Source organism: Podarcis bocagei (genome assembly GCF_964188305.1).
Source record: "Podarcis bocagei genome assembly, chromosome: 2".
Taxonomy (NCBI): Eukaryota; Metazoa; Chordata; class Lepidosauria; order Squamata; family Lacertidae; genus Podarcis; species Podarcis bocagei.
Genome location: NC_138126.1, coordinates 51,636,306 through 51,651,020, shown reverse-complemented (window position 1 = coordinate 51,651,020; position 14,715 = coordinate 51,636,306). Strand labels below are relative to the sequence as shown.

The following is a 14,715-nucleotide window of genomic DNA, read 5'->3' as shown; positions in this document are numbered from 1 at the left end:
CCACCTCTCAGGTTAGACTATATTGACCAAGATGAACCAATGGTCAACTCTGCACAAGTTGCACATTCTTTCTTGCCAAAATACAAGATGAGCCTTGCAGTTTTTACAGAGCAAAAAGTCATACTTTTTATATCACCTGATGATAAATTATTTGGTGGAGGGGCAGGGGGGGGAGCAAATCAGTACATCTGAATAGTGCTTATTTCAGAAGTTTAACTTGAAGCCTCACACAAACAGCAGCATAAATTTTGTTTGCAAAAAGGTCGACAAACCTAAACTGTTTGGGAACACTGAACTTGACAGCACTTATGTGTAGGAAATCAATAAATAGCTAAACAAACACTGGTTTTAAAGCATCTATAATTCCAGTCTCTCCAGCATGAAATTTGGTGGGGGTAGGGAACACATGTGAAATTTGAGAACAAAATATTACCTGAAAAGCAAGGGCAACAGTAGACCCCATTCAGAAAGCTGGGTGGCAAGGCAACCGCTATTCACTCTCAAGAAAGGAATTCTCTGTGGGAAATGGCCTACTGTAAGATTGCATTTTAAACAGCATAGCGCAGCTATAAAAACTGTTCAACTGCTACAACATGAGGCCAATACCCTAAGGAAAATGCTATTTGCCATTAATAATTACAGTTCCCAACATTTTCATCTTTGATGGTTATCTGAAAATTGCCTCATACAGAAGACAGAGCTTCAAAACCACTCACATAGAGTTCTTTCTATGCAGAACTGGGCAAAGCCTGCAATTTACTTACTGTACATTATATCCAAACTTAAGCAGTTTCTGGCATTTCCCATGCTGAAAGGTTGCTATAAAACAGGGTAAGGATTGACACATTTTAAAAATTTGGCAACTTTCTCCTTCAGTATTGATTTATTTAATAAAATGTATATACTGCTTGAATGTAAAAAACAAACAAACCCTCACTTCAAAGCTAGTTATATGTATTAGAAGAGATGATGTAGCTTTGTGTTCAAACAGATTGAGCTGAGAAGCCAAGAAATCAGTGGGAGTCCTAAGGCAAGTACCGTATTTTTCGCTCTATAACACGCACCAGACCATAACACACACGTAGTTTTTAGAGGAGGAAAACAAGAAAAAAAATATTCTAAACGAAACAGTGGATGTATGATTTTTGTGGTTCATGCTGTGGCCACAGACATGTGATCTGACAGTGAGTTTGGAGTAGGCCAATGCAAAAATCCTGAGGATCCATGTGGATCCATGCTTTGTAACCACGGAGAAGGGAAGGAAGGGGAACCATGGATCCTCTGCTCATGACTGCAGCAGATCCCCCCCCGCCACCCGCAGGCATTCGCTCCATAACACGCACAGACATTTCCCCTTACTTTCTAGGAGGAAAAAAGTGAGTGTTATGGTGCAAAAAATACGGTAACTATTTCCTCAACTATCTTCAGTTTAGCTCAACAGTGAGCAACCTGTGGTGCTCAAGTTATTGTTAGAGCACCTTTTCCCTCAGTTCTATGGGTGAGAGCCATTGATGCCACCGGTTTCTATAAACTCCTGGTGGACTAAGGAAGCCCAAACTGAGAACAGTAGTTCTCCACACCCCATTCTCATTGACACCACCATGCTGGAAGCATGAATACTTCTTTTTAAAAAACCAAATCATTGGCTGCATCTGGTATGTAGGATCTCCTACTGTGCACAAGATTATAAAAATGCTTTTATTATACAAACAGTGAGAACCACTATAGTTGAAAAGCAATATACAAATATTACTTTAAAATAAAATAAAATCTGCCAAAGGGTTCATTGCCTTTGTCTTGCTTCATTCTCCCTCATTAGGCCTGGTCTCGCCATCTCAGCAGAATCCTTATCTCTTCCCATCTTTGCTTACCTCACAGGCCATAATACACATTGAGCAAAAGCCAGATCGGCACAGTAGCGATTGGGCTGCCCTTGTGTAAACCTTGTAGCCAGTTCCCCATCACCCTCCCAGAGCAAATGCTTAAGAGTAAAAACTAGCATCCAGAAAATGTAAACTAAAGCCCCAAGTATTTGAACATGTAGCCAGTTGAAAAAACAAAATGGCAGTGTGCCTAAAGCAAGAGACAACCCGCATTCGGTCCAGAGCCACGGATGTGAATCCACCGAGAAACTAAATTTAGAAATTGGAGAGGGCTCGTATTGAGCTTGTGAACAAAACTGCTGGACGGAACGAGGAAAACCCTGGAGTCAACTTCCTTTTGTCGTGGGAAAGATTCTACTCACTGGACCTCACCTCAGTATTGAAAATGGCCTCCATCCAGCAAAAATCTTAAGCAGACAGGTGTGGGTGAATAGAAGTGGGGGCGCAACACAGTAGTAGATATTTATTTTAATTTAAAAGGAACTGTGCTTTCTGAATATACTATGCTGGCAAGTATATTCAAGAGTGTTGGATTCCTGGGAGTGGTAGGGCCTGTGTGTGAGGAGCATAGCTGTCAACTTTTCCCTTTTCTTGCAAGGAATCCTATTCGGAATAAGGGAATTTCCCTTAAAAAAAGGGAAGAGTTGACAGCTATGGCAATGCCATCTGCCCTTTAAATCCTGTTCCTTAATTCTGTGATAGGCCAGTTGTTCTGTAGCAGGAGAAAGATGCTCTGCATATGCAGAGAGGCATATTTAAATATTCTTGCTGGCTACTAAAAATACAAAATGGCTACAAAGCCCAGCTACTATCTGTGTACTTCCGAATCCCACCACCTGGAGCCACATCCACAGAACCATTTTACCTCATTTGGAAAGGATTCACCTGATTGAAACTTGTATGATTTTTGCCTTCAAAAATAGAGGTTATTCTTTGTCTAGTAAAGAATTACTGGCGCAAAGGCATTTTTCAAAGTTTAATAACAGATTTAAGTATTTTTAAAATCTGCAGTAGTAATAATTTTAAACAGGATTAGTGTAAAAATATTGACAAAGTGGGATGAGGAAACTAAAACGTGAAAAAATTATTATGAAACTTTTTAAAATATAGTGACTATGCTTTGACATCAAGTTTTTATTAACTAGCAGGTCATTTTCTCTTCTACGTTTTACCATCAGAGCAACAGCTAATGAAGGAAATCAACAGAATTGTTAAAACCTCTTCTCAGATTAGAAGGAATGGAATACCCTGAGCTTTGCTACGAGAAAATAAACTAAATTTAATAAAATGCCACTTAAAAATGCTCACTGCTTTAGAGGCCCCTTCATATTTTAATTTTCAAAAGGTGGTTCTACTTTTCCTCATGGCTGCAATTATCTGATGTACAATGTTATCACTTAGTTTTTAGCTCCCCACCCAAAGCAACTAGCCTGCTTTTTACTTATACAAAGGAGCTCCTCTTATTAGCAAAAAGCAGACTGTTTTGTGTGTTTTTTTAAAGGAAAATTGCAAGCTACAAGGGCTGGTGAAGGAGAAACAAAGCACACCAGCTCTCCTTAGGAAGCCCACTCACACACCTGGAGGGAATTCCTAGCCGCCAACGGTGACCAGGTGAGTAGCTAATACAAGACTGAATTGTCATAAGTAACATTAAATGAATTATATGTTGAAATTCTGGATTTACTGCATATCAAATATTAAAGGATGCATAATCAATTCTGAACACATTTCTAATGGAAATGGAAATCAGAATTCATTATTATAGCTCCTATAACCAAAAATTACAGATGCTTTAACATGAGCGGTTAACAGCATGGCAGCCAGGCACAAGAGACACTTAAATGGGTATGGAAGTATCGTGTTTTTCTTTTTTCTTTTAAAATCTAACTGGGTAGCACTATAATTATGGAGGAGGAAGTGACATCACACCTGGAAAACGGAAGTTTGAAAGGAGAATTCTGCAATCCTGGAGAAGATTTTTTTTATAACCCAGTAACTGGAACCGAGAAGTCCACAAAAGAAAGTAGCAGCAGCAGCAGATTAAGTGGCTGAAAAAGACAGGCAGTGAATAGAGTTTTATTCTATAACTACTAGAAGAAAAACCTCAAACACTTCTGCTAGCACAATGAGGATACCATGAAGTACACAATAAGACAAAACAGTCAAGATATCATGTTAAGCTGAAGCATCTAAAAAGTTAATGGAGTGTGTTTAGAAATGGAAACGGCTACAGATTTTCTTCAAAGGAGAAAAATGAATTTGCACTAATGTATAAGATCAAGTAGACAGATGTTTGCAGCAGACTGTTAAGTTTCAATAAGAGTACATAACCAAATTAATAATCAGACGGCAATGGAGGGGGAGAAAATGTAAATTGCACGTTATGAGATCATGACAAGCAAAGTTCATTGTGAACCCCAAAAGCCCAGAGCCTGACAGCTTGGAGCAATTTCTCAAGAAATGACTGCACTTTTCATAAAGCCTAAGGATATTTAATCCCATTTTCCATGCCAAAAATCTGCACTCTATACTTCAAAAGCCTTTTTTTATCATTTCCACTAGAAATGAGTTTTAAAAAGAAACCTAGATAAATTCTTCACATAGGTTAGTAAAACTGAAACGCTGTTTCGTTTTAAAAAAGAGAGAGCTGAATGAGCAACACAACCCTATTCTTAAAAATTAGACATTATCTCCTCATAGTTACAACTAAAAAGGCCCTGAGACTAAAAATACTCATGAGCAAAAAGGACTCAAAGATGCTATTGTCTTCAGAATCTCCACTTCTACACTGATGAGTGAGCAAATGTTATTTAACTAAGAGCACGAAGAGATGGTCACATTCACTATACAATTGCCTACAAAGAATTTTTTTTGGGGGGGTGGGGTGGGGAGAACAGCGTCTTTCTTGCTCACTCCAGGCTCATCTATTCTACGTTAACTCTTCCCTATCACTTTGCATTTTCCTTATCTGACATTTTTCCTGCATCAATTACAGCAGAATCAGACTATTAGAGCACTCATCTAGGTTGACCCCTTTACTTGGTTCTATTTCAGGCTTCAGGAAACAGGCTACACGTTTTGTATGTTGCTTCATATAAAGTACTCCCTGTACATACCGAACTATGTCAAGGAGGGCTCTAGGCAAGCGTTCTCTCTTGTCATACTAGCTTGTTGTGCACACTGAGATTTCTCAATGTGTGATCAGGGGACAGGACATAGAAAACATGCAACCCTCCACCTGCAGTATAAAATTGTACAGTACAGCAACAGGTACTTTGTGTCAGTGCTCTCGATAATTTACATTTGCTCCTGGATTACAAATCCACAGGACAGAAATTGTCAACTGACTGTTATACACAACATCTCTTAGAGCCATTTCCAGCTATGACAAGATAAAACACTGCTGGGATAATGTGCACGCTGCACATACAGCAACCATATATAAACCTTTATAAACAAAGCTACATATCCTACTCTCAAGCTTAGACCTAAAGTAAGACAGGGTCACCAATCTTTTGGGACCAGTGAGCACACCTGGAATTTTAGAGAAAGTGCCTGCGACAAAATGGGGGGTGTGACCTAACACAAAATGGCTGCTTTGAGGGTGTGGTTCAACACAAAATGGATGCTACGTCTAAAAAAGGAGAGTCAGGACCACAAAATGCTGTGGGCCTGCTCCCACCCCATAAAAAAGCACCTACATGAGCCGCCACCACACTTGGTCAGTTTTTGCACCTCTCCTCTGTTCAGTACAGGGGAGCGGGTGTTCAATCCTGGCATCCAATGAAATGTGGGTATGAACATGTTCACTGTGGGGGAGGCTGATTCAGTACAAACAAGAACTGAACAATAGCAAACTTACACACTGTAGCTTTTTGAGGGGATATTTACGTTTCATAGGCACCACAGGGTGTACTGGTAGGCACACTTGCACCCAGGGGCACCCACTGCAGTAAGACATAATGGAAGGGCAATGTATGGGAATTGTAGAAAGTGGGAGTTCAGTTAAAGAATGATAGGATGAACAATACCTCTTCATCCCTTCTTTCTTTAACTGCATTTAAATACTAAAAATGGAAGAATGGCAGAGTTCCTATGGAGCAACAAGAAAGATAAAAAACAGAGCACAGTGGGGAAATCAATACTGTAGCACTGAATTTACAGTGGACAGTGTTATCAGGGGTGTCAAGACAGCAAGAGAGGAACATGCACAACAAAACAAGTGGAAGAATGCATACATTTGAAAGTTAAATTGAATGCAAGATGAAAGAGAGCCAATGTACGTAACAGAAGACAGGAAGTAAAATCATCATGACAAGGATAGATTAGTTGAGCTGAAGAAGGAGAATACATAATTGAGCAACCTTTACATGAAAACCTACTGGACAAAAACTAAGTTACCATCAAGCAACTGTAGGAGATGCTGGAATCTGTCCAATTGGAAGCACCTTGTCTTCTGTGAATCAGATGCAACAGTAGCCTCTCTCAATGTGTGATGAGAGTAGAAAAAGGTGTCCAACCTCCTTGTGTTCATAATGAGGGAAAATGTTGCACTAGTTCCATCCACCCACAAGTGATTTTGATTTAAAAAATACATCTAGCTTTTAGAGTAGGGGTATGGAAAAGAGGTCCACAAATAGACAGCAGACCAAGTGCCAAGATTGTTGTGAAGCAGGCCAAACAAGGTAGCCAGTGCTTAATTCAAAAAAGCACTTCTTTTGTTTTTAAGAAACTGTGTTTACTTGGGAACATTTAACATTGATTAGCTATGCCTAAACTATTAAGAAATCCACTATTGCTTTGTAAATTTAAGAGCCTAGTGGACCACAGGGATTCCCAGGAGGCAGAAAGCTAAGAATTCAGCCCATTCTTGCCTCAGAAAACTGACAATGAATAAAAATTAGGTTATCTTATAAGCTGAGGCCTTATTTATGGATTTTTTTTAAAAAAATCTAAGGTCTTAAAAATGACTCAACAACTAACCAGAGAGGTCATGAGTGAATTTCATTTCCTCTGTCCTACTTACTGGCTAACATGAACAAAATAATAACAGAAACTATTATTAGTTTTCTCTTTTCTTCTGCAAAGACATGTAAAGAAATGTTCTTAATCTTATTGGTTTGTTCCTATTCTTACATTAATGTAAGTACCACATATTTTAACATTGTGTATGTTTAGAGCTGTATGTTTTGGGTGTTTTAAATTGCTTTTAGGGGATCTATGTTAATATAATAAAATTTGCTTTGTATTGAATATGACTTCCTAATGTGACAGTTGAGTATACATGTTACATGGGTACCAATACCCAATAACAATGCTAGAAAACAAGACAATATTTTAAAAGTTTTAAAAGTGTCATCTATGACAATAAAGCTAATGGTTTTTAATGACTTTTTAAAAAAGCAGATGGATGGGGATGCAATTTGCTAACAGCACAGAACAGACAGCCATTATTTGTTTTTGTTCATATAAAGATAAAGTTATGCAAGGTAAACAATGAGTGCTAGAACAGGAGAAACTGGAATGGAGCTGGAGAGTAGGAACTCATGCATTCTGAGACTTCATGACTGGATTCACATCAACTATAATGATTAGTTTATCAAGAACACACAGATGGCCCCCATTTTGCTTCTCCCCTAGCAGGAACCACAAATCACAATTCCTGGCTTGGTGTTCCGTCCAAATCAGGACTGTAGGTTGTTTCACTCTAAGCTAACACTGCTGAGAAGCTAAAGTTTGCTCTTGGCTTCCCATTGCTCCTCAGTTCAGATGTAACTCTTAGCCAGGGATCTTCTGATTGGAAAGGAGCATCATAGGCACAATCTTCACATTAACAGTAATCCATCAGCTATACAGCTATAGTTTACTGTTATTTGCAACTGTTTGAAACTAAGGCAAATTGAGAATCTTTTTTTATCCCAAGAAGACTACAAGTGTACTGGTGTGATAAAGATTTTTTTAAAAAAATATCTGATGAACTGTGATTGATGTAACTCTACCAGAATGAATGGGACAGTCCAATAGCATTCTGAAAGGTAACAGTAGAACCCTGTTTTGAATAGTGTCTCTGATTTTGGTCTATCTATTCAAGAAGACTTAATTCAAACCACTACATATGGCAAAAAGCTCCAGTGATGGTAATGAACACTTGATTACAAGAAGCTGAAGTAGTTATGCCTGTTTAGCCTGTTCAAAAGGAGGAAGAGAGCAAATGAGCACATAAGCCTTAATGTCAAACCAACAGAAGATATTTCTAGAAATAAATAGTACTGCAGATACAAATCAATGGTTGTAAAACTACCCATTAATAAATTTATATTGGAAATCAAGTCAAGGCTACCCAACTACCATGCTTATAAAATTCTGCCTGTCTTTCTAAAATAATAACAAAGAACTTCAAAAGAACAGTGAAATCCATGTGTGATTAGTTTTAATCAGGTGCCTCATTTGTGAAACAATGGGGCACAGGTGGACAGTGAATGAGAATGTGCTTGTTTGAGCCTGAGGCGGTTGGAATCCCAAATATTGAAAAAAACTTATTTGTATTATTCTTCCTAATATTGGGCATCTGGAAAACATGGTATGCCACGGTACCTTGGGAGGTATAAATACTTCAACAATGCTATTTTAGGAGCTTAAAGTGCACTTGTACATTATGGGTTGGAACTAAACTTGTAATTGGCCAAGTTTCACTTCTGTTGGAAGAGGAGAGGAAAGAGATGTTTTGCTGATCCCTCCTTCACCTTGCAGCTTCCTGAAAATCTGCACAGGTTGGTTGGGGAGCACTATGAGAGGCATCACATCCATGAACACAGGTCCCAATATGTAAAATTGTGATATGGAAAGCTGCTTAAGGGATGAAGTAGATATGACCTGGGGAGCATGTTTTTTACTGGGGAAAGCTGGGTCCCTGCAGTGAGGCAAGCACAGGAAGGCAATGTGAGGGGAAATCCAGCTCCCCTGATGCATGTACACCCCTTTTGTTGCAAAAGAACTCCCCACCACCCTGGCGCGCGCGCTCTCTCTCTCTCTCTCTCTCTCTCTCTCTCTGTGTGTGTGTGTGTGTGTAGTGAATAGGACAGACACACAAACAACATACAGAGCTGCCTCTATTACATCTAGTTCAGCCTGCAAATTATCACCATACTAATGGTCAAAAACAAGCTTCCCTTCATCAGGTTTGCTACTGAGGTTTGGACTTCTTTTTGCCCATCTTTGCTCCAAGTAGCTTACCTCCCCGCTCTGAAACATCTGGATTGTTTCCCCCTCGTGTCCAGGCAGAAAGAAAGAGGAGTAAATGCAAGCGGCTGGTGGGACACTGGGACACAGCTATTTGGCCATTAAAATATGTAACAGGACAGCTACTTAAGAAAAATTTGCCCCACCACAAGCATAATCTGTGAGGCACTTACAATTAACATTTGTGCTGAATCACCCTTTTGCATTTGGGATTGTTACTCACCTTTTCTTCACAAACATGGACTAAACGGCTTTATTTTTTAAATAAGTAACTCACATTTAATACAAAGTGCAAGCAAGACCAGCAACTAGCATGCAGATTTGTAGCCTAATCTACATGTGATGAGTTTGATGTCATGGCTTATGATACTGCAGATTGAAGCAGGCCAAGGTGCTTTTGTTCCTTACAAGACTTTCTTTTTTAAATGAGCATGAAAAGTTGAATATATATGATTACTCAAAATAAAGCAAAGGGGGAGAAATAAATAAATAAAAACTTCCAAAGCTCCCAGTGCTGAATCAGCCTTGAATCTTAGGCTGCAATCCTAAACAAACTTACTTGGAAGCAAGTTGCAGTGTCACCAAGATAATTTATGTTCAAGACAACCTAGTAGGATCTGGGTTCTTATTGTGTATGATGGCTTCTTCTCCACCCTGTTGCTCATTCAACAAACATAAAAGTATTATACAACTGCAACAAATAGTTAGATGGACTTAAAGTTATGCCCTTAAATCTATCTAAATTCCTGCAGCACTTTTTTTGCAATGATAACTTCAGCAGAGGTATCTAGGTGAGAAAGTGACAGAATTCAAGAAAACCAGGAGGTGTTTGATCTCGTTTAAACCATCAACTGTGTTTACCATTTCTTAAACTCTGGTATGCATGTCCCATCAAGTCTAAGGAACCAACAGCACTTCTGAGAGCTGGAAGCTTAAGATCACCACTGTTTCAGATACTGAATTTTCATAAGCCGTACACCAGCACCCAAGCCCTCTGTTCAGGTTTTTCATAAAGTTGTCCAACTGGCAATACCATCACAGGTACAACTTTTGTACTAAACCTTGGTTCTCGAACTTAATCCATTCCAGGAGTCCGTTCGACTCCCAAAACCGTTCAAAAACCAAAGTACAGCTTCCACTTGAGTGCAGGAGCTTCCTGCACTCAAGCGGAAGCCGCATCGAACATTCAGCTTCCAAAAAAGTTCACAAACTGGAACACTTAATTCCGGGTTTGCAGCGTTCAGGAGCCAATTTGTTTGACAACGAAGCTGTTTGAGAACCAAGGTACCACTGTAAATGTATCTAGTATAGCTGAATACAAATATTTTTTTCTCTTAGAGCTATCAGAAAGAAAGGAAAGGGAAAAAGAGCAAATATTTTCAGAACTGCAGTCACGTTGCTGATGCTAGTGCAGTTTAGTATGATAAAATGAGAACTGAAACAAGAAACACGGTATGTACATTGCCCATATGAATGGAAAAACTTAAAGAACTCACTTACAGCGAAGCAAGTTCTCAGAGTAGTCCTCTTTTAAGTCTTTGGTGCTACTTTAGAATACCCAACAATATTAGAAGTTGCCCAAATTATGTTTTATTCCTATGCTAGGTTATTTGTTTTAATGTCAGAAATTATATTAAAGTTGTACCTTAAGAGAGGCTAGTGGATGTTCTGGACCAAGTAAACTCCAATGAAATGAAGCCAAATCTTCATCAGGTAGAATGTGATTACCTGGAATATACAATATGCAATGCTTTTAAAAAATATACTATATGTTACTTGTTCTTCATAAACGGTTGTCTCGTTTACTTTTTTAAAATATCAAGGCAGTACTTGAAATTAGTGAAGTCTGACAGAGTTGGGGGGAAATAACAATCCTAAATTCAAATTTCACTTGCAGATAATGCAATTAGAGAGACTGAATATGATAATGAGTATTTATAAGGTAACTAATCTACATTTTTTCCTGGTATAATGTCTAATTCAGAAACAATGTTTATCCAAAACTAAGTCCCATATTAATGGGGCTTACTTCCAAGTAATCACATTTAGGATTGCAGCCTTACTTCAGGTACCTCCACATTTCCATGTAAAAGTGATTGGGGTAAAAGGTACCAGATTCTGAGTCACTGCTATACAATTAAAAAACAAAAACCACACACACAAACCAAGAGGATGAAGAAATGATAAAACAAGTGTGCACAGAAACAGTCCTTCCAATAACACATTCTTAAGATCAGATAAATGTGGACTTCCATGTGTCATTCCACCTACCTAAAAGAGCAGCAAAAATAGGAAACCGATTTGGATTCAGGTCCAGTTGCTTGGCAACTTCATGCATCAGGTATTGGCTTGTCGTGAGGCTTTTTCCATTACGGCTCAGTTTTAGGGCATGGGCACTGAAATAGTAAGGGATGTTGCACAATGCGTAATCTGAATCAAATGCAACCAAGCCATGGAAGCCTTTTTCTCGGCAAAATGAAATTACTTCTTGGTGGTGGTCTTCAATGCTCTGTGCAACCTATGCAAAAAGGGAGGGAGGAAGGGGAGGAAGAACAGGATACATTAAATGTTAATACCAAACTGTATGAATGTGCTGAAATGTACATTAGCAGCTCATGTTAAAAACAAGTTCTCACGCACTGGAAATGTGCAGCTCCAACTTGATGACAACAACAGGGTACCCTATACCATCCTCAGTCAAACTTTAGTCCTGTTCCGAACAACTGTCCTTCCTTCTCCTAAACACTATAATCAGGGCCAATGAAGATCCCATATTCAAAACAAGTGTGCAGTTTCCCAGTTCAAGCATTACTTTCTAACAAGAAGGAGAAGAAAGCTGAAAGCAACTCTTGATTTCACAGTATTCAATTGAGGGAACTAATGAACAGGCCAGACTCCCTATTCTGCTCCCCGCATCCCAAAAGACCTACATAAAAGACACCCATGTTCCCCTGCCAACAACTTTCTGAAACATACCTGCCCCCTTGGGACAGAAATGTATTTACAAGACAACACACATCCCATCTGAACTGTTTTCAACTCTTTTACAGGCTTATCAGGTCTCACCTTGGTTTTTGGCAGATCAGCAAGAGTCCATCCCTCCTGTGGTGTGGCATACCGTATTTTTCCGTCTATAAGATGCCCCCATGTATAAGACTATTTTGGGGGACTCAGATTTAAGAAAATGGCCTTGGCACTATCCATGTATAAGATGCCCCCTAATTTTTGACATAATTTATTAGGGGGGAAACCTAGTCTTATACATGGAAAAATATGGTATATATTTTTCCTTCTGGAGGCTAAAAGCCTGGAACTTGGACTAAGATCATCATCTGTCAAGGACCAGGACAGACTGTCATATTCACAGCCATGTATCCCTGAAATATCAAAGTCCATCACCAAGATGCAAAAATAAAATAAAATTGTAAGCTGCTTTGGGAGCCAATCTTCTTAAAAATATATTTCAATCTCCAACTTTATTTGCCCATGTATTTCAGCAAGCTTTGTAGCTTTGCTGGATTTTAGTGGGGGACTTATTTATTTAATACAACTATTTATGTCCAGCTTTTCAAGATTCAAATCTTTCCATGGTAAATTACAAGTAACAAAGATCCATGAATGAAATCATAAGTTTTGTTAGAGTTTCCTTGTCAGTCTGTTTTTTATGATTTTATTGAATCAGGTTTAATTTTTATGCCATTCTGAGTTCTGTTATTATCTTCTAAAATGACTAAATAAAGCAGGATACAATAATAATTAATTATATAATGCAACAAGGATCCCTGATGATTCAGGGATGATTATGATAGCTACCGCCATACCACTAGGACTGATTGATTGAGATTAAGAGATATTTAAATGTAAATCACATTTCCCATTTTGAATTTCATACATGCATGCAAATGCTACAATTGCACACACTCATCAGTAAGTCAATCTAAGTGAACAAAGTGGGATTTATAGAAGATCATGCTGACAAGTGTCCAAATTTTCCCAGAAGCAATGTTACTGAACAAAATAATGTCTTCCCAGTGTGGAGTATATATGACCATGCGATAGAATCATAAATATAAATAATCTGAAACTGAACACATAGCTGAGTTTAGGTACATGGACAGCATAAAACAGGACTACAAACTCAGTGGATGATCCTGCTGTCATATAAGTCTGGTTTGCACATCTTACCAAGCCAAATTACGGTTTAGTAGGAACAAACTGGCTCCTAAAATGGCAATAGCCACCATTTGGCTCCTCCCTCCTAAGTCATGGCTTGTCATGCTGTCCAACCCCACACTAAGACAAGCTGAGAGCTATAAACCACAGGACAAAACTTGGTTAAAGCTCATAGCTAATATGGAGAGCTAAAACACAAGGCCAAGTTTAGTCAAAATGCTAAGTTAGTGCAGCGCAGCAGAACAAGCAGAAAGTATCTGCAATCTCTTCTCCCAGAGCTCAAGCATCCAAGCTAACCCACAGTCTGGCTTAGCATTTTATAATGGAGATGGCTCTATGCTGTTTGAACTCCCATCAGTTCCAGCCAGCATGGCCAATGGGTCAGGGCCTGTACAACTTACTGTCAAACAACATCTGAAGGTCCTGTGATCTTCCGGTGAAGTGAGGGAATAAATGCAATTAATTAATTAATTAATTAATAATGCTAGCAATCAGAGTAGTAAATACAGGACTTGACTTGATAAGATGTCTAGCTTATGAACCTTGAGGCAGCAATGGGTTGGACAAGGGACAAAAAACTTAAGTGCACTCCAGACAAGGCATTTGTGATCCTAATCAGGAAGGAGAGAGACTATGCAATAGGATTCAAGCTGTTTTGGACAGGGTTGTGCATTTGAAAACATCAAGTTCTGAGTTTGGGAGTGCTGGATGACTAGGTGACAGCAGTGGTCAGCTTAGACTCGTGCATGAACCTTGTCCATTCCTGGCTATAGGAACTCATGCCTTTGTTACATCAAGGTTTAGCAAATGCACTGCCTACCACAGCCATTCCCAGTCAAATTTAAAGTGCTGGTTTTAGCCTTTAAAGCCAGGATGGGGAGCCTTTGGCCCTCCAGATGTTGCTGAACTACAATTCCCATCAGCCACAGAAGCATGGCTAATAGCCAGGTATGGTGGAAGCTGTAGTTCAGCAACCTATGGAGAGCCAAAAGTTTCCCACACTTGCCTTAAGCATAACTGGGCCAATTATTCAAAGGACCACCTGCACCCATACCAACCTGCCTGCACCTTAAGATCAATAATAAGGGCTCTTGTTGTTTATCTGCTACTAAGTTGGGTACAAGGGACAGGGCTTTCTCTGTGGTGGCCCCACAACTTTAGAAGACACTGCCAATTGACCTACCTCTCTAAAGCTACTACATTTCAGGTCTTCAGAAAGGCTTTGAAGATCCAGTTATTTTCATGGGCTGATCTAAAAGTGTCACTCTATGCTGCTACTGAGTTTCCTTGGCCAATGGTCTTATGGAAAATGTTTCATCTTATTATTATTGCTGGTTTTCTTAATGTTATACTGCATTCAATTTTATTATCACTGGAATAGTTTTACTCAAAAGCTAAAAGGTAAAGGGACCCGACCATT

General features: G+C 39.1%; 1 protein-coding gene across 1 annotated transcript in view; it reads right to left on the bottom strand.

The window, feature by feature from the left end:
* FAM120A (family with sequence similarity 120 member A) overlaps positions 1-14,715 on the bottom strand; it is a 51,008-nt gene that overhangs the window by 29,488 nt on the left and 6,805 nt on the right. Inside the window, exons 2-3 of the mRNA XM_081185238.1 lie at positions 11,394-11,640; positions 10,768-10,850 (exon numbers count right to left, since the gene is read on the bottom strand). Of these exons, the coding sequence (XP_081041364.1) occupies positions 10,768-10,850; positions 11,394-11,640 (330 nt within the window). The remainder of the gene's footprint in view (positions 1-10,767; positions 10,851-11,393; positions 11,641-14,715) is intronic.